Source organism: Lithobates pipiens, unplaced genomic scaffold, assembly GCF_037356315.1.
Source record: "Lithobates pipiens isolate NorthernLeopardFrog02 unplaced genomic scaffold, aLitPip1_a1.2 Scaffold_3, whole genome shotgun sequence".
Lineage (NCBI taxonomy): Eukaryota > Metazoa > Chordata > Amphibia > Anura > Ranidae > Lithobates > Lithobates pipiens.
This window is the reverse complement of record NW_027507790.1, coordinates 106,860,238-106,885,674: the sequence shown is the minus strand read 5'-3', so window position 1 is coordinate 106,885,674 and position 25,437 is coordinate 106,860,238. Positions and strand designations below refer to the sequence as shown.

General features: G+C 44.3%; 1 protein-coding gene across 3 annotated transcripts in view; it reads left to right on the top strand.

Moving 5' to 3' along the window:
* The window catches only part of CTXN3 (cortexin 3), a 130,754-nt gene that overhangs the window by 95,971 nt on the left and 9,346 nt on the right, over positions 1-25,437 (top strand). The window contains exon 1 of one of the 3 annotated variants that reach the window (XM_077462144.1): positions 2,086-2,610. The exons of the other annotated variants lie outside the window; for them this stretch is intronic. Coding sequence (XP_077318270.1) covers positions 2,580-2,610 — 31 coding nt within the window. The 5' untranslated portion in view covers positions 2,086-2,579. Of the gene's footprint in view, positions 1-2,085; positions 2,611-25,437 lie in introns of those variants that run through there. 3 annotated transcript variants of the gene reach the window in all.

The window sequence follows — 25,437 nt, the reverse complement described above, 5'->3', positions numbered from 1 at the left end:
ACCTTTGTTACCCTTGGTACTTTCTGGTACTTCACACTGTGTTAACTCTTATGGAGCTGTCTTCATACCCCAATGTGTTTCAACTGACCCAAGCTGTAGATTATGTGTGCCTGTTACTTACATACACTCCTTAGTCATTTCAGACCAGGAAAGGACAACGTTTCAAAAGCTTTACTTGAAACTCTCAGCAAAGAAGTTTCAAAACCAAATGCACAATCTTTCCCCAACATCCCTAGCCCCTCACTCAGGTTTGTGGTTGCCCCAGGATACCTGCACAGGAAAGAGCCCATCTTGGCAGTATCCAGGCGTTGGTGTTTTTCAAGCTGAATTACATGTCCCAGCAATTCCCCCACATGTGGAAGGTTCTTGGAGGCAGGTGAGGCTCTCTCTCTGGGAGCTGCAGCTCCAGCAGCTCTGTGGAGTGGCTGGAGATAACATGCTGGGTCTTGTCTGTCTGGTTCAGCAGTACCCCAGCAGTTTACTGTATGGGCTCCTCTTCCTCTGGGGAGGTGGTTGCTGGCTGAACAAATTACATTTACAGCTGTCAACCTCTCCTTCTCCCCATGTGGCCGGGACTTGTCCGGGTAGAGTCTCCCTTTGAAATATATGAACATGGGGGGGGGGGGGAGGGCCTGACAGAAAGCCTGCCAACTGCATTAAAACCCTCCCTACTGACTGGGCAGCAGCTGTCTCACTAACCAGCATTTCAACCTGCTTACATGTCTATTTGAGAAAAAAGATCACATGTATGTAATAAAAAATGGCAATAAATTAAAGTGGTTCTAAAGCCTTAAGGTTTTTCCAATAAATGCAATGTATTAAGGTGAAAAACCTTCTGTTCTACAGCTCCCCCCTCAGCCTTACCCCCTTTTTACCTGAGCCCGATACGATCCAGAGAAGAGCAGGAATGCAGCAGCTCCAGCTGCTGTTTCCCTCCTTATTGGGTAGTTTGATAACAGCGGGATCCAATGGCTCAAATGATGTGACACAGGGAGCGGGCCTGAGTCCCACTGTTTGTGTCAATGGACACAGCGGCAGGCCTTGGGAGGAAGCACACACGAGTGCCTCCATGGAAAGTAGCTTTCTGTGGGGGACACCTTCCTAAGAGGAGAGGCCTGGAGTGCTGGCGGGAGACCCCAGAAGAAGAGGATTAGGGCTGCTCTGTGAAAAAGCTTTGCACAGAGCAGGTAAGTATAGACATGTTTGCTATTTTCATTTAAAAAAAAAAAACCCTGAAGGTTTAATATCACTTTAAAAAAACAAGTTAAAAAAACGTACCCAAAACCCAAAGTTTCCCTGTAAAGAGTACTCTTTTGGTTAGGATCCCTGCCCACAGTACTAAGGCATATGTTTAAAAACAACAGTAAAAAAATATATAAATCTGTATATTTGGTGTTTTGATATGTCAAGCATGAGTATTAGGTCTCATTCACACGGCTGTCCAAAGCCATACCCCCTGGCCATACCCATATGTTGATCTAGGGTATGGCTCTGTGAATGATGCATTACTCAAAAGTTGAATCCAAAAGTTATAAAAGCAAATGTTAAACAAAAAAAGAAACAACAATATACTCACATATGTAACAATTTATCAGTGTGCAAAAAACATCTTGGGTTAAAAAAAAAAAAATCAAAACTTCCCCCTTCATACTGTCACAGAGAGGCAGGTAATCAATACAGATTCACTAAAACAAATCAGATTACCAGACATCACTTGTTGGATGATTACCTAGTCAGGCCCTGATTAGTTTATAAGTTTACATATGCATCAATCAACGAGTACAGCATTATCAAACAGTACAAAGTCAGCATGATTTGTCTTCTCCAGGGGATGTTAGGCCCAGGAGCTGTCTTTCACTCTGCGCTGATCCACCCCTGCATACATGTTATATCCACTAAGTAATTGAAATTTAAGTGTGTCTAGCCGTTCAGTGGCGCTGACGGGGGCTTCAAGACTGTGAGTGGCATTTGTTTATAGGCCCAGTCAATCCTTAGGTTCCCTCAATCTAATTTTATAGAGGGTCAGGCAGTAAGAAGAAAGTGACATGTCTTATATGTTTTTCAATTATATGACATGTGGTCATGTCTGAAGGACACAAATAGGGATCAACGTGAAGTCTGGCTTGCATAAGAGTGCTAATTGGAATGAAAAAAAAAAAAAGCTGATTGCTGACAGCAATCAATAAAGTGGGAGAGGTACATTTTCTAAACGCATGGCTGTGTATGGTGTGGGAATACCCTGCGAAGTCTGTACAGCCTGTGAATTTCAATGTCCTTCTGAAGAGGATTTCAGACAAGCTGCACGACTGCTTCTCAGCTGTGGAATACATTGAAGCGAAGGGCTGCTGAGATAGAATGGAAATCAGACTCTGCCTTTCAGAACATGCAGCAGCAACATCAGCTCATGACATCTAACATTCACCAGATACAAGCTGACCGAAAAGTTACTTCCATTTTATTGCTTTCCCAACACGATGGCCAAAATGTCGGGCTTTAAGCTGCCCTTTCTGCGCCGTGTTCAAAATGATTTGGGAGGAATAAAACTTGAAGATTTGTGTACATAACACATACTCCTGGGAATGGACCAAGTTTTCTATCGACTAGAACAAGGTACCGGAGTTAAAATTCATACAAGCTTAGCAACATGTTATTCTTTTTTTTTTTTTTTTTTTTTCTTTTGCAAATGCATTGCTTAGGTCAGGTTTTCAAAGTGCTGCATGGCTAATATAGACTGCTATACATACAACTTATTTCAATATAACATTAGCTCCTAGTTAGAAGAAGGTCCTTGTGATTGAGTTCATGTAGGAAGAATTACAGGTGTATATCTGAATGCTGAGATCAACTCTACAGACATTATGCTAGTAGACTCACCATCAGAATGTACAATGTAGAGTATATGACACTGCAACATTCCATAAAAGATGCTGTAAGAAACCTGTAAATCAGGTACTCTGCATCTAAACGATTGTATAATTTTTCCATCTTAAGTTCAATCACAATGCTATTCCATCTTCCATCTTTATTATTTGCCATTTCCCATGATAACAGTAATAATATTATATGACGTTTATACGGTAAAACTGATATGCATAGCAAGCGTCATTTTAAAACTTGGGAGTATACTAGCTGCCATGTCTGTATATTAAAACTTTATTGCTAATTACAACATGGCTATATCTGCAGCTCCCATTAAGAATCACATGCAGTAGAAGAAAATTAATATTACAGTGTGATATTTATAGCGCCTGAGAAATTATTTAAAGGCAATATAATGATATAGTGTATCTGATGAAAGTTTTAGAAGATCAGATCCTGCTTGTTTTCTGCGTTCCTTTTAAACAGACTGCAGATCACATAGGAATTCATCAAATAATGCTGTACCATTTGTTGGGCAAATCGTAAAAGAAATCCTCCTGATATTAACCATAGGCTCAGAGAGAAAGCTTTTCCAAGCAGAAACACAGATGCATGGAATGGGAGGGTGAAGGGTCTAAGGGGTGACTTGCCACAAAAATAAAAAGCTTAATATAGGATTAGGATGTGCAGGTGAAGAAGGCATTTCTTCTGATTAGTTTTGTAATTGTGACAAGAATCAATGGCAAGAGGGAGTTTGGTTTCATGCTGAGGCATTAGAGGTAATCTCAATGTAAGTACTTCCAAAATATACAATAATTGGATTTGTCAGAGCATTGCCAAGGCTTTATGGGAAAGAAAATAGGGGAGGCTGTTAAATACACTTGATTTTCCTGCAAAAAACAAAAAACAACGGCATCATTACAATTGTTAGCAGTGGTCAGTAACGTAAAGGATTAAAGATTATTTTGCAGTTTATCTTTACATAACACAGCAATGTATCAGTACTATACTAGTATTCACAGAATAGGATATACTATTCACAAATAATCCCTAATTTGATTATATGTTGATCCTAGAGCTAAAATGTTACATCCCCCAAACTAAATGCAATACGTATGGGTCTTATTAGGAGACTAATCTTTTTTGAGGTCCCAGAAAAATAATAATGATATTGACACATATATGTTTGGTGAGTATGACTTTTGCTAAACATTTTTTGGTGGTAAATCAATCAATGCGAATGTCATATTATCTGCGTTATAAATGTGCCCATAGTTCTGGCTCACAAATTGCTACTTATAAAAAAATAAATCATCGTATAATTTTATGCTTAGGCAAACTCATTAACTGGTGAACTTGACATTGATTAAATAGACACGTTATGCTTTTTGATGTACATTTGTCATGAATTTGGAAAATCCTCAAACTTAGTAAAACTACATCCTCCATATACTCTGCTGGAAATGGCTGAATGTAAAATCTGAAAAAAAAAAAAAGGAAGTAAAGCAAATCCTAGGAAGAGCAACAGCGCATAGACGCCCAAGTGAGCAATGTTATATTTTTCTGGGACACCACCTGTCAGTCTGCCATTGTTTTGGGGAATTACAGATATAAAAATCCCACCAAGCAAGCATTCATACCAGAGCAGAGCATATTCCTGGTGATTTTGACGTTTTTTATTTTCAGATTTTTTGGGCAAAATGAGGAGAGGAGTTCTAGAGGGGAGAGGATTTCTTCAGAAATAAAAATGTGCGAAAATGCACATAACACAACAGGTTTTCCTCTTGAAGTCTATGGGGCCAAAAATGCATGAATACACGAAGGAAAAAAAACAAAACGAAAAAAAACGCTTTTTTGAGCATAGGGCATATAGCAACCAAGCATATAAGCGTGAACTGGAACAATTAGAATCAACAGGACTCCTTGTTGGTTCATGTTGAGCATAGTTAGACATATAGTAATGGGTTGAAAAATGCACAGGTGTGAATGTAGACTAAAACCTTACTGGTCCAATGACATATCCGATTGTCTGGAAATCAAAATGGTTAATTCTCTGGTCTCATCTGGGGTCCTAACTGGCCATGTAACAAAATGTATTTTACCTGTAACCATACAACCAGTGAGAAAGATAACAAGGTGGGCAGGAAAAGTCATACTGTTTTTCCAAACTTCCCATATTCCAAAAAACTTACATTATTCAACACTTATCAGTTTTGTAAGATGGCTGTGCCATTTTCTATGACCCAAAGTAGTCCTGGCACAATATGTAACATTATTGTACGATGACAAGGCTAAATTTAACTTTAATAGTGACAAAAAGACTTTGGTGATAGTTAGAATGGAATTTGGAATCTTTTTGTATAAAAGTTTTTTGGTTAAGTTGAGCAGATCACTGATTTCTAAAAACTTTGTCAGCACCTCTGTGGACTTTGCCAGTGAAAGATTTCTAAATTTCTAAAGATTACTAAATGAAATGCAGTTAGTCCAACAAAGAGTTATAGAAGAGCTCCAGTCATATTTTTGAAAATTAACCCTTCCTGACGGTATTCCCGAGTCTGGCTCGGGGTGGAATTTTTATACCAAAAGCAGTAACCCCGAGCCAGACCACATCGCTGGATCCAGGAGGACGCGTACTTACCTTCTCCCTTGGATCCAGCGATGCCCCCCCACTGTACGAGCGGCTCGTCCTCCGCTCGATTCATCATGGAGCCGATCTCCGTTCCCTGCGAGCGTTGCGACGCACGGGGACGGAGATCGGCGCCAAATTCAAAAAGTGAAACACACAGTATTCATACAGTATAATGTAATCTTACAGATTACATTGCTGTATGTCATTATTTCACATCCCCTTTGTCCCTAGTGGTCTGCCCAGTGCCCTGCATGCAGTTTTATAATATAAAAACTGCTCTTTATGCCTGGAAACTGGAGATTGTCCATAGCAACCAAAACTGTCACTTTACATCAAAAATGATTTTAGACCAGCTAGAAAACAGCGATAATAAATTAGAATCACTCGCAGAATTGAGAGATAGCGATTTGTGGGGAGATCCGTCATCAAATATTGAAAAGTAATGACAGTGACAATTCTGCAACTGAGCAAATTTCTGTGTTTTTGATTTGATTACATTATTGAATAATTTTTATTATTGTTATATTATTATTTGGTACAATTATTTATAGTTATTTATTATATTATAATTTATGATTTCATTTTTCAAACTTTATCATACCTGGGATGTCTGATAGACTCTGGTTTGGACAGATTTAAGTGAGTTATTGCTAAGAATTACAGGACTACAATATAAAACACCAAATTTTCATGCAAAATAATTGTACCGCTTTCAGCACCTAAAATCTGAAATAATCGTACCGCCAGGGAGGTTAAAAGTCAGCAGCTAAAAAGACTGTAGCTGCTGACTTTTAATAAACAGACAGTCACCTGTTCCAGGATCCAGCGGTGTGCTCACCCAAGCTGATTTTTCCACCGTCCTTCGTTCCCCCGGCATCTTAATTGTGGACACCCAGCTGTGACAGCTTGCGCCTTCCCAGCTGGCTGCCCACTGTGCATGTGTGAGCCACGCTGCGCTTTGTGAATGGTCCCACATGCTTCTGGAACCTTTGACATGTCCTAGAAGACTGCAGAGTGGGAGGGTGGGAGGTGAACATCTGCTCAAGTTGTCTAGAGGATCCAAACGGAAGTGGGACAGGTACCCGTTGAGATCAGGTACCTGCCCCCCCCCCCAAATAAAATGGGCCAAATATTGCAGAGTGGTGGGGGGAGGAGGAGGAACAGTGAAACTTTCCCTTTTGGGTAAAGTTCTTCTTTAATGATCTATTGATGCACACAGTGTAATGAGAACAACTCTTGTTCCTGCCTGCAAAGGTGGCTTCATAGAACACTGCAAAAGGAAGGAGCCACCCTGAAACAGAAAACCTGGAGTAGTGGTCATGGCACCAGATTAAACAGGAACGTAGATGAGGAAGAAGCTGCATACGTAATTAAATTAGCTATTAAATCAGCTGCTGAAAGTTCTTAGCTCCATCAGATCCGCGCTATAGCCGAATGACAGCTACAGTGCAGATCTGCTTTACTGGGTCCTTATGGGTGGACCCCACAATAGGGATAAAACTTTTTTGCGGAAGGGAGTTTAACCACTTGCCGACCAACGCACTCCAATATACGTCGGCTCAATGGCAGCGGTGGACAAATGGGTGTACTTGTATGTCCCCTTCAATTTGCAGGGTTAGTGGGTGGGTGGGTGCACGCCGCGTATAGCATGACCGTGCCTGCGGTGCGGCAGAACAGGGAGATGCCTATGTAAACAAGGCATTTCCCTGTTCTGCCTAGTGAGCAGTGATCGCTGTCATGTGAGTGGTAGCCCATCCCCCCTACAGTTAGAATCACTCCCTAGGACACACTTAACCCCTTGATCGCCCCCTAGTGTTTAACCCCTTCCCTGCCAGTGTCATTTACACAGAGATCAGTGCATTTTTATAGCGCTGATCGCTGTATAAATGACAATGGTGAGATAGTGTCAAAATGCCATAATGTCGCAGTCATGATAAAAAAAATTGCAGATCACCGCCATTACTAATAAAAAAAATAATAATAAAAATGCCATAAATCTATCCCCTATTTTGTAGATGCTATAACTTTTGCGCAAACCAATCAATATACGCTTATTGAGATTTTTTTTTACCAAAAATAGGTAGAAGAAGGTATCGGCCTAAACTGAGGAAAAAAAATGAAGTGGTTAAACTTCCCTTATTTACACACAGGATTCATCCCTTTGATCTAAGAAGGAAAAGTTACAATGTTTCTAGTTATCTACCAGCATAGACAATATTATGAAAAACTTGGCAGGCAGCCTGTTTTTTTTTCTTTTGACAGCTTAGTGAGCAGAGAACTCTCTACACTTGTTACATGAATGAATGGTAAAATTCTGCATAGAGATCATGATGGGGGTCGAATCGAGATCACAATTTTTTTAAAGATTAATTATGCAGCTCTAGCCAAGACCAAAATTACGAGGAGTCTTCAAACATTTTCTGCACTTTTGTATTTTTCTTGGAAACATAGAAGATGTACCTCTCCATATTACTCCTGAGCATTCAAATGATTCCCAATGACCTTAAAGTAAAACCTGTGATCATGTTATACTAAAGAAAAATGACACAAGGTCTTCATTGGAAGGTGCCTGAACCTGTTTTGATTGATCACGCCTCCCTGCACAGGGATCAGGGACTTACGAAGAGCCCCAGGCCCCATACTAACGATTGGGACCTGGATCTCCAGATTCCAGGTCACCTGATCGCTGTGATAGCCTCTGATTGGCTATAACAGTATTTAGTCACTGTGAAGCCCGTCCTTGTTTTTTTTCTCTCTGTGAATGGAGGAGAGAGATGTATTTGGTCTTGACTTTTTGCACTTGTGTCAAGAGTCAAGGGCAGTAACAAAGTTGGGCAGCAAACATAGATAAGGGTATTCCAAAAGCAAGTCAGACAAAGCCGCATCAGTAACAAGGTCAAGCAGCTTTAGGATCAAGGTTAATGGGAACTCAAGCTGAAAGACCATTCGGCAATGCTCTCATGCGGGGTCCTGGTTTAATTAGGCCGTTAGGTGCCAGTATCTATGTGTCCATGTTCATGCATTTTTGCATGCTTTGTTAGGCTCCCAAGTTGGAAAGTGTACACTTTTATGTGTAGAGTGCCTTGAAAAGGTATTCATACCCCTTCAGAATTTTTTTTACGAATCTTTTAACCCCTAGAATTTTCCACATTTTATCATGTTACAACCAAAATCGTCAATTTATTTTGTTGGGATTTTATGTGATAGACCAACACAAAGTGTCACATAATTGTGAAGTGGAAGGAAAATGATTAATAGTTTCAACATTTTTTACAAATAAATATGTGAAAAGTGTGGTGTACATTTGTAATCAGCCCATCTGAGTCAATAGTTTGTAGAACTGCCTTCCGCTGCAATTAGAGCTGCAAGTCTTTTTGGGGATGTCTCTACCAGCTTTGCACATCTAGAGAGTGACATGTTTGCCCATTCTTCTTTGCAAATTAGCTCAAGTTCTGTCAGATTGGGTGGAGAGCGTCCGTGAACACCAATTTTCAAGTCTTGCCACAGATTCTCAATCGGATTTAGGTCTGGACTTTGACTAGGCCATTCTAACACATAAATATGCTTTTATCTAAACCATTCCATTGTAGCTCTGGCTGTATGCTTAGGGTTATTGTCCTATTGGAAGGTGAACCCCCGCCCCAGTCTCAAGTCTTTTGCAGACATTAACAGGTTTTCTTCTAAGATTGCCCTGTATTTGGCTCCATCTTCCCATCAACTCTGACTAGCTTCCCTGAAGAAAAGAATCCCCACAACATGATGCTGCCACCACCATGTTTCAGGGTGGGGTGGTGTGTTCAAGGTGATGTAAAAACTGCAAACCGGACTTCTTATGGCTTTCTTTCAATAATGGCTTTCTTCTTGCCACACTTCTATAAAGGCCAGATTTGTGGAGTGTAGGACTAATAGTTGTCCTGTGGACAGATTCTCCCACTTGAGCTGTGGATCTCTGCAGCTCCTTCAAAGTTACCATGGGCCTCTTGGCTGCTTCTCTGATTAATGCTCTCCTTGCCCGGCCTGTCAGTGTCATGAACCAGATGTGACCAGAACTGTGTGACTGCGACAAGTGAACCAGACACAAATAAGTGAAGGTAAATTTATTAAGCAAACGCATATAAATGTGAACACACCACCAATACAAACTAAGTGAACAAACTAACAACCAAACAGTGCAGATAAGCAAGTAAACCAGTATAATGTAACAAAAGGGAGAACCAGAATCGTAGTCAAGCCAGGCCGGGGTCATAAATAGGAGGTAAGCAGAATAGGGGGACAAGGAGAGAGGGAACAGGTACAAGAGGCAGGATACAGGAAACAGGGATCGGGGATCAGGTAACAGGTAACAGGTAACAGGTATCAGGTATCAGGTCAGGGCTCAAGGACAATACCAAGGCCAAGTGTATATGAACTTGCCGGGTATTTATAATGGCTGCTGTCAGTCATGTGACGCCTGACTGCAGAGGGCAATACCTGCTCCATACTGCCAGGATCCCTCCGCTGGTGGACACCAGTACTGTGGACCAAAGATGACATAATTCCAGCAGGAGACACCTGCTGGTGGATCGCAGTACTGCATGCCACATGATTGATATTACCAGCGGAGGGAACCTTTCCTGACAGTCAGTTTAGGTGGACGACCATGTCTTAGTAGGTTTGCAGTTGTGCCATACTCTTTCCATTTTTGGATGATGGATTGAACAGCGCTCTGTGAGATGTGCAAAGCTTGGGATATTTTTTTATAACCTATCCTGGCTTTAGAGTTCTCCATAACTTTATCCCTGAAATGTCTGATGTGTTTATTGGCCTTCATGATGCTGTTTGTTCACTAAGGTTCTCTAACAAACCTCTGAGGGCTTCACAGATGGACTCTATTTACTAATTAAGTGAATTCTGAAGACAATTGGTTTCACAAAATTTTAGTTAGGGGTATCAGATTAAAGGGGGCTGAATGCAAATAAATCCCAATAAAATACATTTACAATTTTAGTTGTAACATGACAAAACGTGGAAAATTTAAATGGGTATGAATACTTTTTCAAGGCACTGTATGTGCATGAGCCTTTTTGTTTGCACAATTTCTCTGATTTTGGCTGAAGATGTTTCTGGCACATACAGTAACAAATACATGCATTAGAACACTATTGGGGAAAGGAACAACAGACTTAATTTTTCTATTAGCCACTAGTAGAAAGTATGCTTGGGAACTACAAAAAGGCAATAGTAAAAGGCAGTCTTTAAACTCAAATAAGCATAAAGTAAATACCAGGGGACCATGCCATCCATACACCTGCTGCACTTTGGTCTCAGCTACACCTGCCTTCTGAAGTATGCAAATCTTCCTTATATTGGTAGGACACAAATAAAAAATTACAATAGTGACAACCATCTGCACTATAAATGATGTTAGTTCTAATTGGGTCATCTCTTGCAGCACTATATCTGTACTGCTGAGTTCCAAGCATGTCATTACCTACATTGATAAAGTAAATTGTTCTTGTAGAGCAGCAGCTGGGGGCCTCTACAGTGGAGTATACAGATTGCATAGAATTCCTGTACATAACAACAGTGTCAGCTTAATTTTGACACTTTTCAATGTTGATGCTTGTAGGTACATGCTCTCCTGTCGTAGTACCACCCAGCAAGTAAGTCTCTGTCACAAAGGCTCAGGACACCTGTAGTACCTGCAAACTCAGCTGTCCATATCGTCTTTGTTCCCTGCCACACCAAACCATTCACTGCATTATTCACTGTGACTATGTCCTCACAGGAATCACTTTCTGTGGCATTACCATATTCTGATTATGGTCAAAAAATAAATAGGAAGTGTCATAAAACCATACAAAAGAATGAGTCAGAATAATATTTCAGAAACATAACACACATAAAAGTCAGCCCAAATGTAGCCGGAGTATCAGAAAAGCTCAGAAGGATTTTAATAAATATTACATCCCTGCTTTATGCCAAGCAATACGCCAAAAGATCCAACACCCAAACACAGGCAACCTAACTTTTTTGCAGTACAGGTTAGTGAGGAATGCAAAGGCCTGTATATTGGAGGGCAAAACAACCTCCCAACTAACTCTTCAGGTCAGTCTTCCTGCACTTTATCCACTTGTCTAGCAGTGCTGTTTATGAAAGGCTGCTGCTAGACAGGGATTTAAAGAGGAAGTAAAGGCTATAAGGCTATGTAAAAAAAAAAAATGCAACCTGCAAGGCAAAGGCTTAATGAGCTAGTATGTATCCTTTTGAAGCCAGTGAGGTCCACGTTTTGGACACAAAGTACAATTAATTTGCATGAGGCATGAAAGATGCCATCTACATCCAACTTGAACAACCATGCCTAAACACCATCTTCCTTGGACACCGTCTGCCATCTACATATAATAAACATTTGATAACAAATTGCATCTTCAGCCATGTAAATCCAAGGATTAACACCTGTCACTGGCTTTCAACAAAAAAGTTGGAGGCTAGAACCTTCCACACTCTGTCCAAAATGTAGAAAAAAAAACTTGAGTTGGGCTTTAGATTTTAGGGTCAGGTGAAGTGTTATGGCTTAAGGTTTAAAGTGGATCTTTACCTAAAAAAATGCAAACAGGCAGAATTTTTAATGCAGATGAGACATGCGTTTGTCTCTTCTGCATTAAAGTTGCTTACCGGATGGTCCTTACTATACACTAAGCTGTGGATGCGCAGCTTAACCTAAGGCCGCGTACACACGGGCGGACTGTTCGCCCAACTTTGTTTGTCAAACAGCTTCGGCAAACAGTCCGCTCAAAATTAGCATGGACGGACATGGCCACACACGGCACTTTTTGAGCGGACTGTTTCAGCGAACTGTTTGACAAACAGTTCGCTCAACTTTTGAAATGAACGGACTCGCCCACGTAAGGCGGAGGCAAATCCGCCCATTTCGAGCGCGTGTACAGGTAGGCGGGGCCCGCGAAGGAGACGTCGCGGGCTCCGCCGCCTGGAATGGACTTAAAGGGGAACCCCAACGCCGAAAAAAATCGGCGTGGGGGTCCCCCCAAGTCCACAACAGACCCTTGTCCGAGCACGCTACCCGGCCGGCCAGGAAAGGGGGGCGAGCGATCGCGCCCCCCTCCTGAGCCGTACCAGGCCGCGTGCCCTCAACATGGGGGGTGCCTTGGGGAAGGGGGGGCCGCGCGGCCCCCCCACCCCAAAACACCTTGTCCCCATGTTGATGAGGACAAGGGCCTCTTCCCGACAACCCTGGCCGTTGGTTGTCGGGGTCTGCGGGCGGGGGGCTTATCGGAATCCGGGAGCCCCCTTTAAGAAGGGGGCCCCCGGATACCGGCCCCCCACCCTATGTGAATGAGTATGGGGTACAATGTACCCCTACCCATTCACCTGTGAAATAAAGTACAAAAAAAAACACAACACAGAGAAAAAATATTTTATTGCACAGCTCCGGGGGTCTTCTCGCCGGACTCCTCCGCTATCTTCGTGTAGCTCTTTTACTAGCGGAGGAGCCCGGCTTTCTTCCTCCCCGCCGCCGGCCTCTTCTCCCGACTTCGGGGGTCTTGTCCCCCTCTTCGGTTCTTCTGCCGGGCCACCGCGCCTTCTTATAGCTCTTTTACAGGCGGTGGCCCGGTCTTCTGTCGCCGCTGCCTTCCGTTCTTCTGTCGCCGCCTTCGGTTCTTCTGCCGGGCCACCGCGCCTTCTTGTAGCTCTTTTACAGGCGGTGGCCCGGTCTTCTGTCGCCGCTGTCGCCGCCTTCCGTTCTTGTTCTTCTTCTTGTTCTTCTTCTTCTTCCCCAGGAGATGTTGACACGTCGCTCTCTCCGGCCGGAATGCCAGAGCCGCGCTGTGCGGTCACTTATATAGTGACAATGGGGCGGTGTCACATGGTATATGTCACATGGGTTGGTCACATGGGTTGATGTCACATGGGGACTATGACATCGTAAGGGGGCGGGGTCACCATGTGACCAACCCATGTGACATATACCATGTGACACCGCCCCATTGTCACTATATAAGTGACCGCACAGCGCGGCTCTGGCATTCCGGCCGGAGAGAGCGACGTGTCAACATCTCCTGGGGAAGAAGAAGAAGAACAAGAAGAAGAAGAAGAACGGAAGGCGGCGACGGCGACAGCAACAGCGGCGACAGAAGACCGGGCCACCGCCTGTAAAAGAGCTACAAGAAGGCGCGGTGGCCCGGCAGAAGAACCGAAGGCGGCGACAGAAGAACGGAAGGCAGCGGCGACAGAAGACCGGGCCACCGCCTGCAAAAGAGCTACAAGAAGGCGCGGTGGCCCGGCAGAAGAACCGAAGAGGGGGACAAGACCCCCGAAGTCGGGAGAAGAGGCCGGCGGCGGGGAGGAAGAAAGCCGGGCTCCTCCGCTAGTAAAAGAGCTACACGAAGATAGCGGAGGAGTCCGGCGAGAAGACCCCCGAAGACGGAAGACCCCCGGAGCTGTGCAATAAAATATTTTTTCTCTGTGTTGTGTTTTTTTTTGTACTTTATTTCACAGGTGAATGGGTAGGGGTACATTGTACCCCATACTCATTCACATAGGGTGGGGGGCCGGTATCCGGGGGCCCCCTTCTTAAAGGGGGCTCCCGGATTCCGATAAGCCCCCCGCCCGCAGACCCCGACAACCAACGGCCAGGGTTGTCGGGAAGAGGCCCTTGTCCTCATCAACATGGGGACAAGGTGCTTTGGGGTGGGGGGGCCGCGCGGCCCCCCCTTCCCCAAGGCACCCCCCCATGTTGAGGGCACGCGGCCTGGTACGGCTCAGGAGGGGGGGCGCGCTCGCTCGCCCCCCTTTCCTGGCCGGCCGGGTAGCGTGCTCGGACAAGGGTCTGTTGTGGACTTTGGGGGAACCCCCACGCCGATTTTTTTCGGCGTTGGGGTTCCCCTTTAAGCCCATTCCAGGCGGCGGAGCCCGCGACGTCTCCGTCGCGGGCCCCGCCTACCTTCACACGCGCTCGAAATGAGCAGACTTCCCTCCGAGCGGGAACAGTTTGCTCATTTCGAAAGTAGCCTACACACGGGCGGACTGTTCGCTCAAACACAGTTTCAGCGGACAGTTTTTCGGAATTTCCGAAAGACTTTGTCCGTCAAACTGTCCGCTGAAACTGTCCGCTGAAAGCCCACACACGAGCGGACTGTCCGCCCAAACACTGTTCAGCGGACAAGGTTGGGCGAACAGTCCGCCCGTGTGTACGCGGCCTAAGAACTTTAGCGATGTCTGGATGACTGAACTCCCATGCATTTGCAGGAGTGAAGTCATCTCAGCCCTGCTAATGGAAACAGCTGGGGATTAATACCTGGAAGCCACTGGGCTGAAGATGTCAGTGGCCAGCGTGGACCTCTGGGAAATCTGCATGGCTACCCTATTTTCTCTCATCTGAAGTGCCTGCCATCATCCTAGGTGACTTTGACATTCCAATCAATGTTAATACTGCTACCACTTCTAAACTACTCAACCTAACCTCCTCTTTTAACCTAACACAATGGACACAAACCACCACTCACTCCAACGGTAACACTCTCGACCTCGTATTCTCCCATCGCTGCACTCCCTGCAATCTCTCTAAGACACCCTTTCCTCTCTCTGATCACAACCTTATCCGTTTCACTCTCTCCTTGTCTCCAAATCCCTGCCAACCTACAAGCCACTACCTGCAGAAACCTTCACAACCTCAATCCTTCCCTTCGTCACTCTGTTACTGATGGCCTTTAACCACTTGCCTACTGGGCACTTAAACACCCCTCCTGCCCAGACCAATTTTCAGCTTTCGGTGCTCTCACACTTTGAATAACAATTACTCAGTCATGCAACACTGTACCCAAAAACATTTTTTGTCCTTTTTTTCCCACAAATAGAGCTTTCTTTTGGTGGTATTTGATCGCCTCTGGGTTTTTTATTTTTTGCGCTATAAATGAAAAAAAAAGCATTTTTCTTTGTTTCTGTGATAAAATTATGCAAATTATTAATTTTTCTTCATAAACTTTGGCCACAATTTATACTGCTACATATCTTTGGTAAAAATAACCCAAATTAGTGTATATTATTTGGTCTTTGTGAAAGTTAGAGAGTCCACAAGCTGTGGTCCAAATCATAAAAAAAATGATCACACCTGATGTACTGGTGGCCTATCTCATTTCTTGTGACCCGAACAAGCCAGGAAACTACAAATACCCCCCAAATGACCCCTTTTTGGAAAGTAGACATTCCAAGGTATTTAGTAAGAGGCATAGTGAGCTCTTTGGTGTTGTAATTTTTTCCCACAATTCTTTGCAAAATGAAGATTTTTTTATTTTTTTCCCACAAAATTGTCATTGTAATAGGTTATTCCTCTCATGTGGCATGTGTATACCACAAATAATGCCCCAAAATACATTCTGCTACTCTTCCTGAGTATTACGATACCACATGTGTGGGACTTTTTCACAGCCTGGACACTTAGAGAGGCCCAACATGCAGGGAGCACCATCACGTGTTCTAGGAGCATAAATTACACATCTAACTTGTTGACTACCTATTGCACTTTTGAAGGCCCTGGAGCACCAGGACAATGACACGTGGCACTGATGGCAGATGCCACTGATACGTGGCACAGATGGAATGTGACACTGATGTGACACTGATGACAGATGGCACGAATACGTGGCACTGATGACACTTGACACCGATGACAGATGGAACTAATATGTGGCACTGATGACACGTGACACTGATGTGGCACTGATGACAGATGGCACTAATACGTGGCACTGATGACAGATGGTACTAATATGTGGCACTGACAGATGGCACTAATATGTGGCACTGATGACACCTGACACTGATGACAGATGGCACCAATACGTGGCACTGATGACACGTGGCACTGATGACAGATGGCACCAATACATGGCACTGATGACACGTGACACTGACAGGTGGCACTGGGGACATATGGCATTAGGGACAGGTGGCACTGGGGACACGTGGCACTAGGGACAGGTGGCACGTGGCACGGATAGGTGGCACTGGGGACAGGTGGTACTGGGGACAGATGACACTGTTAGATGGCACTGGGGACAGGTGGCATTGATAGGTGGCACTGGGGACACATGGCACGGACAGGTGGCACTGGGGACACATGGCATGGACAGGTGGCACTGGGGAAGATGGCACTGATAGGTGGCACTGGGGGCAGATGGCACTCAGGACAGATGGCACTTATAGGTGGCGCAGGGAACAGATGGCACTGATAGGTGGCACTGGGGGAAAGTGGGCATCTGTGTGTGTTTTACTGTGTGTGTGTGTGTTTTACTGTGTATGTGTGTGTGTACTCACTGTCACTGACGCTGCAGCACGGAAGCTCTCCCTCCTCACACGCTGTCTCTGTGTGAGGAGGTGAGCCGGTGATGTGAGATGATCTCATATGTTTACATATGAGATCACCGCTCATTGGACAGGCCGATCGAGTGCTAAATGGCCGCTGTGATGGCCGAGGGACATGGCCAACACAGAACTTCCCCGATGTGTGCCCGCGGCGGCGCGCATTGGGGAAGTAAACAGGAGAACGTCCAGGGATGCCCTCCCGGCAGTTAGTGTCCACTCTGTAGCCGTCTTTTGGCTATAGGGCGGACGCGAAGTGGTTAAGACAAAATCGCACCTCTGTCCTGCCCAGACCTAACCACTTCCATCTACAACAACACACTGTCATTCTCCCTAGACGTACTTGCTCCTCTTTCTACACGCAGAACAAGGCCCCGTCTGCCACAACCCTGGCAAACAGACGACACCAGAAGTCTCAAGAGACACAGCCATGCTCTTGAGTGAGCATGGCGTAAATCTAAGTCCCTGCAAGACTTTACTCTCTGCAAATCTGCTCTTCTCAAATACAACTCCTGCCTCCTCACTGCTAAACAAACCTATTACAACACTCTCATCAAAACCCTCTCATCCAAACCTTGTTAACTCTTTTCTACCCTTAATTCCTTACTTCACCCCCCCCCCCCCCACTGCCCCCACCCACCAACTTGCTTACCGCTCAACAGATTGCCAACCATTTCAATATCAAAATCGACACAATTCGCAAGGAGATATCCAGCATTAAACTTCCTCCCCTACCCCACACAACAGGTCCAACAAAACACTCAATACTGTCCTCTTTTTGCCCAGTTACCACAGATGAAGTTAATAAACTCCTCTTCATGGCCCACATCACTACCTGTTCCCTGGACCCTGTCCCCTCACAATTACTGCTACCACCTTCCCACTCTATCCTCAACTCCCTAACCCACATTTTCAACCTCTCCCTCTCCTCTGGCACCTTTCCTTCCCTGCTCAAACATGCTCTGGTTACCCCATACTCAAAAAACACTCACTAGACCCCACCTGTTTAAACAACTTAAGACCCATCTCCCTGCTCCCATTTGCCTCCAAGCTCATCGAATGCCTTGTCCATGACCAAATGACCAAATGAGTCGCTACCTCATGGACAACAACCTTCTTGTCCCCCTACAGTCTGGCTTCCGCCCACAACATTCTACTGAAACTGCCCTACTAAAACTCACCAATGACCTATTAACTGCTAAAACCAATGGGCACTACTCCATACTCATACTTTAGACCTCTCTGCTGCCTTTGACACAGTTACCACTTGCTCCTCCTCAGCAAATTACACTCCCTTGGCCTTAGCGATTCTGCTTTATCCTGGTTATCCTCCTACCTATCTCGGAGCACTTTCAGTGTCACTTAAAACTCCATCTCCTCTGTTCGCCTTCCCCTTTCTGTTGGGGTACCTCAAGGTTCTGTCCTTGGGCCCCTCCTATACTCGCTCTATACCTCTTCCCTGGGCCAGTTGATAGCCTCTCATGGTTTCCAATACCACCTCTATGCCGACAACACCCAGATCTATCTCTCCACTTCTCAACTCACCCCCTTATCTCCTCACAGATCTCCAACTTAATGAATGACATATCAGTATGGATGTCACACCACTTCCTCAAACTCAATCTTTCTAAAACTGAACTTGGTATTTTCCTCCTTCACAATCCCCCCCCCCCCCCCCCCCGTGACTTCACCATTAATATCAACAACACAACCAATTGTCCCTCCACACATGCCAGGGTCTTGGGTGTAATCTGTGACTCTGACCTCTCCTTCAGCCCCCATATCCCATATCTGCTAGACTAATACACCTCACGAATCGATCCATGACTGCCGCCCCCTCTGCCAATCCCTTCACTGGCTTCCCCTATCCCACCGTGTAAAATTCCAAATGCTAACCACAACATACAAAGCCATCCACAACATCACCCCCATCTACATCACCAACCACATCTGCAGATATCGACCAAATCGTTCTCTCCGCTCCTCCCAGGACCTCCTGCTTTCTAGCTCCCTTGTTACCTCCTCTCATGCTCGCCTTCAAGACTTCTCCAGAGCTTCTCCCATCCTCTGGAACTCCCTGCCCCAGTCTGTCCGATCAGCCCCTACCCTGTCCACCTTTAGGAGATCCCTGAAAAATAATTTATTCAGGGAAGCCTATCCCACACCCACCTAACAACTGTCCCCGAGCCACCCCCATCAAATTATTCTCTGCAGCTATTACCTTTTGTACCACCACCCCCTCCCTTTTAGAATGTAAGCTCTATGAGCAGGGCCCTCCTGTACCTTTTGTATTGTATTGTAATTGTGTTGTCCCCCCATACATTGTAAAGCGCTGAGTAAACTGTTGGCGCTATATAAATCGTGAATAGTAATAATAATAATAAATCACAGCATTGGAGTACTGGTGAGTATATTTCCCCTTTAAGTGATGGAGACTGTTAAAAAGAGATCTATAATCACAGCATACACTTTCATTTTATAACATCAGCATTGTAATAACAATACAAACAATATTAGTTATATTTGGCAATCCAGTATAAGCTTACTTGAAAAATCTCCTTCTGAGTTCTGCCTGTTTGCTGGTCATCTCTTTCCACGTTTTCCTGCATTCAATGCATGTGTAGCCCCCTGTTCCTAATAAAGGGGCTATAGTGGAAATTTGTTTTTTAGCTGAGCTGTAAACAACTCAGATTTTATTGTATATTTGGTTCTGTTCTAAACTTGGCTAAATTGTGCATTTCTCACTGTTTCCAGTAGGTGTCTTTGGTACCACAGGACAGTATGAGAATTACAACTAGGTTGATATGTAATGAATATTCTGTTTCCGGAAACAAGCAAGTAGGAGGTGCTTGCCCGCTGTGTATTCTGGGAAGGGGTATTTATTGGACAGATGCCATGTGCTCTTAATCATTCGTTACCTCGGGCCCTCCTGTCCTGGGGATGTGCTGCAGCATATTTTGCAAGTAGGTCCAGCAGCCTGTCTGGGGCCTACTAATCCTGAGGTGGTCCTTAGGCTGTCTTGCCTGTGTGGAAGAAGCCAAGCCAAGCCGAGGATATCCAGGGGAGGACCCTTGCTGGAGAGAGCCAGGATAAAGGCTGGTCTCTCAGGAGGGCCTGGTGACTCGTTTGGAGGACACACCTATATCTAAACTACCCTTAGAGTATAGCCGGGTAGGCTTAAAGGTTCTGGTACTGTCAAGCTGTTCTACAATCTAAATTAAGGTAACTAGCTCCTGGCTGCTAAGTCTGCAAGAGAGGCTTGTCCAGACACTCTACCGGTTGCTAGGTCTGTGTGAGAGACCTACCCAGGTATCCAAGATCCTATAAAAGAAAGCTGTTTTTCCTTTGGCTTCAAGGTGTCTGTAAGTGATCTGCAAAAAGGGTATCTGAAACCTCCCCTAAACCTCTTTCCTACAACCTTTCTCAAGTTCTCATTAAAGCATTGAAAAATACCTAAAGTGACTGGAACCTAAATTCTGTTCTAACTTCCCATTATAGCCATGGACTCAGCCCTGGGGTGAATGTAAGCTCACTCCCTGCCTTTGGAGGTACTTCTTTGCTCCCAGTAGACCCAGGGGGTGCTACACATGCTTTGCAGCTTCTCCTATACTGTTTAATCTTGATTTCTAAGAACTACATATCCCATGATACCTTGCTGCCTGCAAGCAGTGCTTCTTGTACTGACTCATCCCTCTGAAACTCCTCCTCTCAGCACCTCTGTAGTTCAGAAGGCAGGCTCTGTGAAATGTGTGACACAGCAGTGTCTACTCAAAAGACATAGTGAATACGAATCACAGGGAAGGACGTAAATGTGTGGGGATCTTCACAAAGTGAGTTTGCAAACTTCCCGATTGCTCAGTTAAATAGGAGTGGGCTAGAAATAAGTGAAATACAATATGGAATGGATATATGATTTTACATTTTAATTATAGATACACTGTAAGTAAAGCTGTTATGAAAGAAATACAGGTGGTGCTATTGCTGACTTCCTTCTGAAAATGCTAGTTGACTGGCTCTTCTACTTAGCCACTAGCTTTATAACCATGAGTAACTGACCTGCCAAACATAGCATATCAGGAGAGTTCCAGAAAAGTCAGAACCCTTTAATCCATAATTGTCCTGGATCAATGATTAAAAGTGGAGGGCCAACTTTACAGTTAGACAACTAACTTTTTAAATATTAACAATCATTGTTAGGCTAAACCTCCTTACCCTAACACTGGCCAAAACTAAACAAATAAATCTTTAACACGAAAATACCCCATTCAATCTTAAAGTGCATTTCAACCCATCGTTTAAAACAGGGGTCTCCAAACCCCCGGCCGCTTGTGCATTATTTCCAGCTTTTAGCCTTCTTGTGTAGCAGCAGAACAAATATGGGAAGTGCAGGAGAGCTGTAGTGTATGTGCTCATACTGACAACAATATGAGAGGCAAATGGACATAAATGTGCTTCACAGATATAAAGGAGACTCTGATGGGGGCACAGATATGAGATTCTTATGGGGGACACTGATATTGGGGAGACTCTGATGGGGGACATAGATATGGAGGGCACTGATATTGGGGAGACTCTGATTGATATGGGGAAACACTGATGGGGGAAACAGAAATGGGGGAAACTCTGATGGGGGCACAGATATGGGGGAGACTCTGATAGGGGACACTGATTTTGGGGAGACTCTGAGGGGGGATACAGATGTGTGAAATGGCTCTGATGGGGGCAACAGAGGTGTGGAACGGCTTTGGGGCACATAGATGTGCAGAAAGGCTCTGATGGGGACACAGATGTGCTCAAAGGCTCTGATGGGGACACAGATGTGTGCAAAGGCTCTGATGGGGACACATGTGTGCGGGAAGGCTCTGATGAGGGGCACAGATGTGCGGAAAGGCTCTGATTGGTACACAGATTTGCGTAAAGGCTCTGATGGGGGGCTCAGATGTGCGTAAAGGCTCTGATTGGTACACAGATGTGCAGAAAGGCTCTGATGAGGGACACAGATCTGCAGAAAGGCTCTGATGGGTGACACAAATGTCCGGAAAGGCTTTGATGGGCAACACAGATGTGGGGAAAGGCTCTGATGGGTGACACAGATGTGCGGAAAGGCTCTGATGGGGGACAGAGATGTGCGGAAAAGCTCTGATGGGGGACAGAGATGTGCGGAAAGGCTCTGATGGGCAACACAGATGTGTGGAAAGGCTCTGATGGGGGACCCAGATGTGAAGTAAAGCTCTGATTGGGACTCAGACATGCAGAAAGGCTCTAATGGGAACACAGGTGTATTCATTATTCATATTTATTTATTTAAATTTTATTCATTCATTTATACATAACTGATTTTTCAGTTATGTATAAAAAAAATTATGTACAAAAAAAATTGTCATACGCATTTTCTCATTTGTTGTGGTTTGGTGTCATTCCATTCATACTGTATAGGCTGCATTAACACATTGCACTGCCTGCTATAACACATGTAACACAACCCACGTAGGAGCTGCTGAGTTAGGATTCCCCACTGCCAGGCACACAGCATTTTTCTTCATGCATTCCAATATAGAAACAGTCCTTGGCTTGTTTTTTGTTGATTTATTTAGGGGTTGATAACTTGGATGGGGTAGGAAATTATGGGATGCCCAATTTGTAAAATTTCCAGAACTATGAACAAAGAGACAGCTCCCTCCTTATTTACACAATGTCCTAATTTTCCTTCCTCCTGCACAAGCTTGGCTCACATATGCAGCTCCTGCTGATAATTCCAATGGAAATAACAGCCTTTAGTGTTAATTCAGTGACTGCCCATTACAGACTGGGAACACCCTGTCCCTTAGTGGATAAAGAAATATAGTATGGAGTAAACAGAAAATCCTCAAATTGCACACTCCCCCAGGCCTTTCGGACTGGCACACTCCCCCAGTCTTTCCTAAATGGCACACTCCCCCAGTCCTTTCTAACTGGCACACTCCCCCAGTCTTTCCTGAATGGCACACTTCCCCAGTCCTTCCTGACTAGCACATTCCCCCAGTCCTTCCTGACTTGTACATTCCCCAGTCCTTCCTGACTGGCACTCTTCCCGGCCCTTTCTGACTGGCACACTCCCCCAGTCCTTCCTGAATGGACACTCCCCCAGTTCTTCCTGACTGGAACACTCCCCTAGTCCTTCCCGACTGGAACACTCCCCTAGTCCTTCCCGACTGGGACATTCCCACAGTCCTTCCTGACTGACACACTTCCCAAGTCCTTCCTGACTGGCACACTCCCCCAGTACATTCTAAATGGCTCACTTCCCCAGTTCTTACTGACTGGCACACTCCCCCAGTCTTTCTTGACTAGCACACATCCCCAGTCCTTCCTGACTGGCACACCCCCCAGTCCTTCTTGACTGGCACACTCCCCCAGTCCTTCCCGACTGGCACATTTCCCCAGTCCTTCCTGAGTGGCACACTTCCCCAATCCTTCCTGACTGACACACTTTCCCAGGCCACCCTAACTGGCACACTTCCTCAGGCCTTCCTAACTGACACACTTCCCCAGTCCTCCCCGAGAGTCAAAAAGTTAATAGGAGGTTCCAGGTTTTTTTTTTTTTTTTAAATGAGTAACATGGAAGCACCCTGTTTTAATATGAATATCCTAATTAAAGAGTTTATATAAACAATGAAAAAAGGTACTAATCAAAACTTGATAAACTTCACAAAATTTAAAAACAATATAGTTTTCTCTAACGGTGGTATTTAACCTAAAGCTGAATCGCCTGTGTGCTGAGTCACCTTATGTATCATTTTGGGATTCTGCTTGCAAAGATATTTTCGATCGGATACATTATTTTCATTGTGTTTACCTGATATGTTTATTCAGCCTGGAAATGTTTTATTTCCCTGGAAAATCGCCGAAACGATTGACCTGACAGAAAATACGCTGTATATTACTATTCCATCAGAGTGCTACTGACTAGAGAGCTACGATTACTCCGTGATACAATTACTTTGTTATTTGAGAAAAGTGAAAGAGAAATAACGCCTCGGGGGAAAATGTCTATACATTCCGAGCCTTAATGCTTTACAGTAAAAATAGGAGTGAGAATCTTATTGTAGAATAAAAAAACTCTCAATTCTGGAAACTCTATCTCTTTAGAAGTGTTGAGGTTGGGATTGGGAGCGGAAAACTGATTTTTTTTAACCCCTTTGCAATGGAGGGTAAAACAAATCCTAACGCTTGAAGAAAATTTTGCAACTTTGACATGTGTTAGTAAACCCGTACATATCATCGCGACTACTTTGTATATCCAGGTTAATTATACCTTGTTTTTTTTCAGGACAAATTCGACTTTCTTTTGATGTTAAATGGTAACAGATATCTCCTGAATTTGTTTTATTATCAAAGCAAAACTGGACAAAATAGTAAAAAAAAAAAAATAACTTTTTCAAATTTAGCTGCATATTCCTGCTATTACCATAACTTACCTTTAAAGAACAACCCAAAATGAATTCTCCTGCTCCTGACGAACACAACCCATGTGTCCATTATTTGTTGTTTGTACCCATAGTAGGGCCCAGAAACAATTGTGCACATTTTGCTTGTTTTTGTATCCTACCTAAAACACACTGATACTGATGCTAACTGACACTGATAGCAATTAAAAAAATTTTTTTTTACATCCTACCCAAAATATATTGACCCTGACCTTTGAACTCACCTTTTGACCATGACTGTTGATCCTTACCTTGATCTTGAACTTGATTTTTCGACAGACTTGGTCCGGCGGACAACCCGACGGACTTTACAGCTGAACGGACTTGGCCCCACACTATCTCTCCAAAAGTCTGTGATGAACATGATGACGTAGAATAAGGAAGTTCATAGCCAGTAGCTGCCCTAGCGTCGGTTTTAGTCCATTGGACTAGCACACAGACTAACGCATTGTCCGCTAAAAGCCGAGTCCGGCGGACAAATTTGAAGCCAGTCTTATTTCTAGGTTCGCAGGACTTTTGGGAAGAAAAAGTCCGCTGGAGCCCACACACGATCGAATTGTCCGATGGACTCTGGTCAACCGGAAAGTCCGATCACGTGTACATGGCATAACACTAACACTGACTTATCCTAGATCGAGCCTTGATCTTGCTTTTCTTTTTCAATTATTATTATTATTATTTTTTTTTTTCATACTTTTGTTTGTTTATATCTTTCTCCCCTGGCATCTTTTTCCCCTTTCTCTCCATTCAGAGGAGAAAAATAAAATACAAGGATGGGCTGCACAGTGGACTTCCACTAGGACACATTGGGGGCTATTTACAAAAGGCAAATCCACTTTGCACTTGGAAGTGCAGTTGCTCTAAATCTAAGGGGTAGATCTGAAATCAAGGGAAGCTCTGCTGATTTTATCATCCAATCATGTGCAAGCTAAAATGTTGTTTTTTATTGTCTTTGCATGTCCCCCTCGGATCTACAGCGACTTTACTTCCAAGTGCACTTGCAATGCAAAGTGGATTTTCCTTTCGTAAATAACCCCCTATAGAAAGCATTTGCTTTCTATGTGCCCCATTATCACTATACTGCAGTCTGGAGGTGTGGTGTCACTTTGTGCACTTTACTTA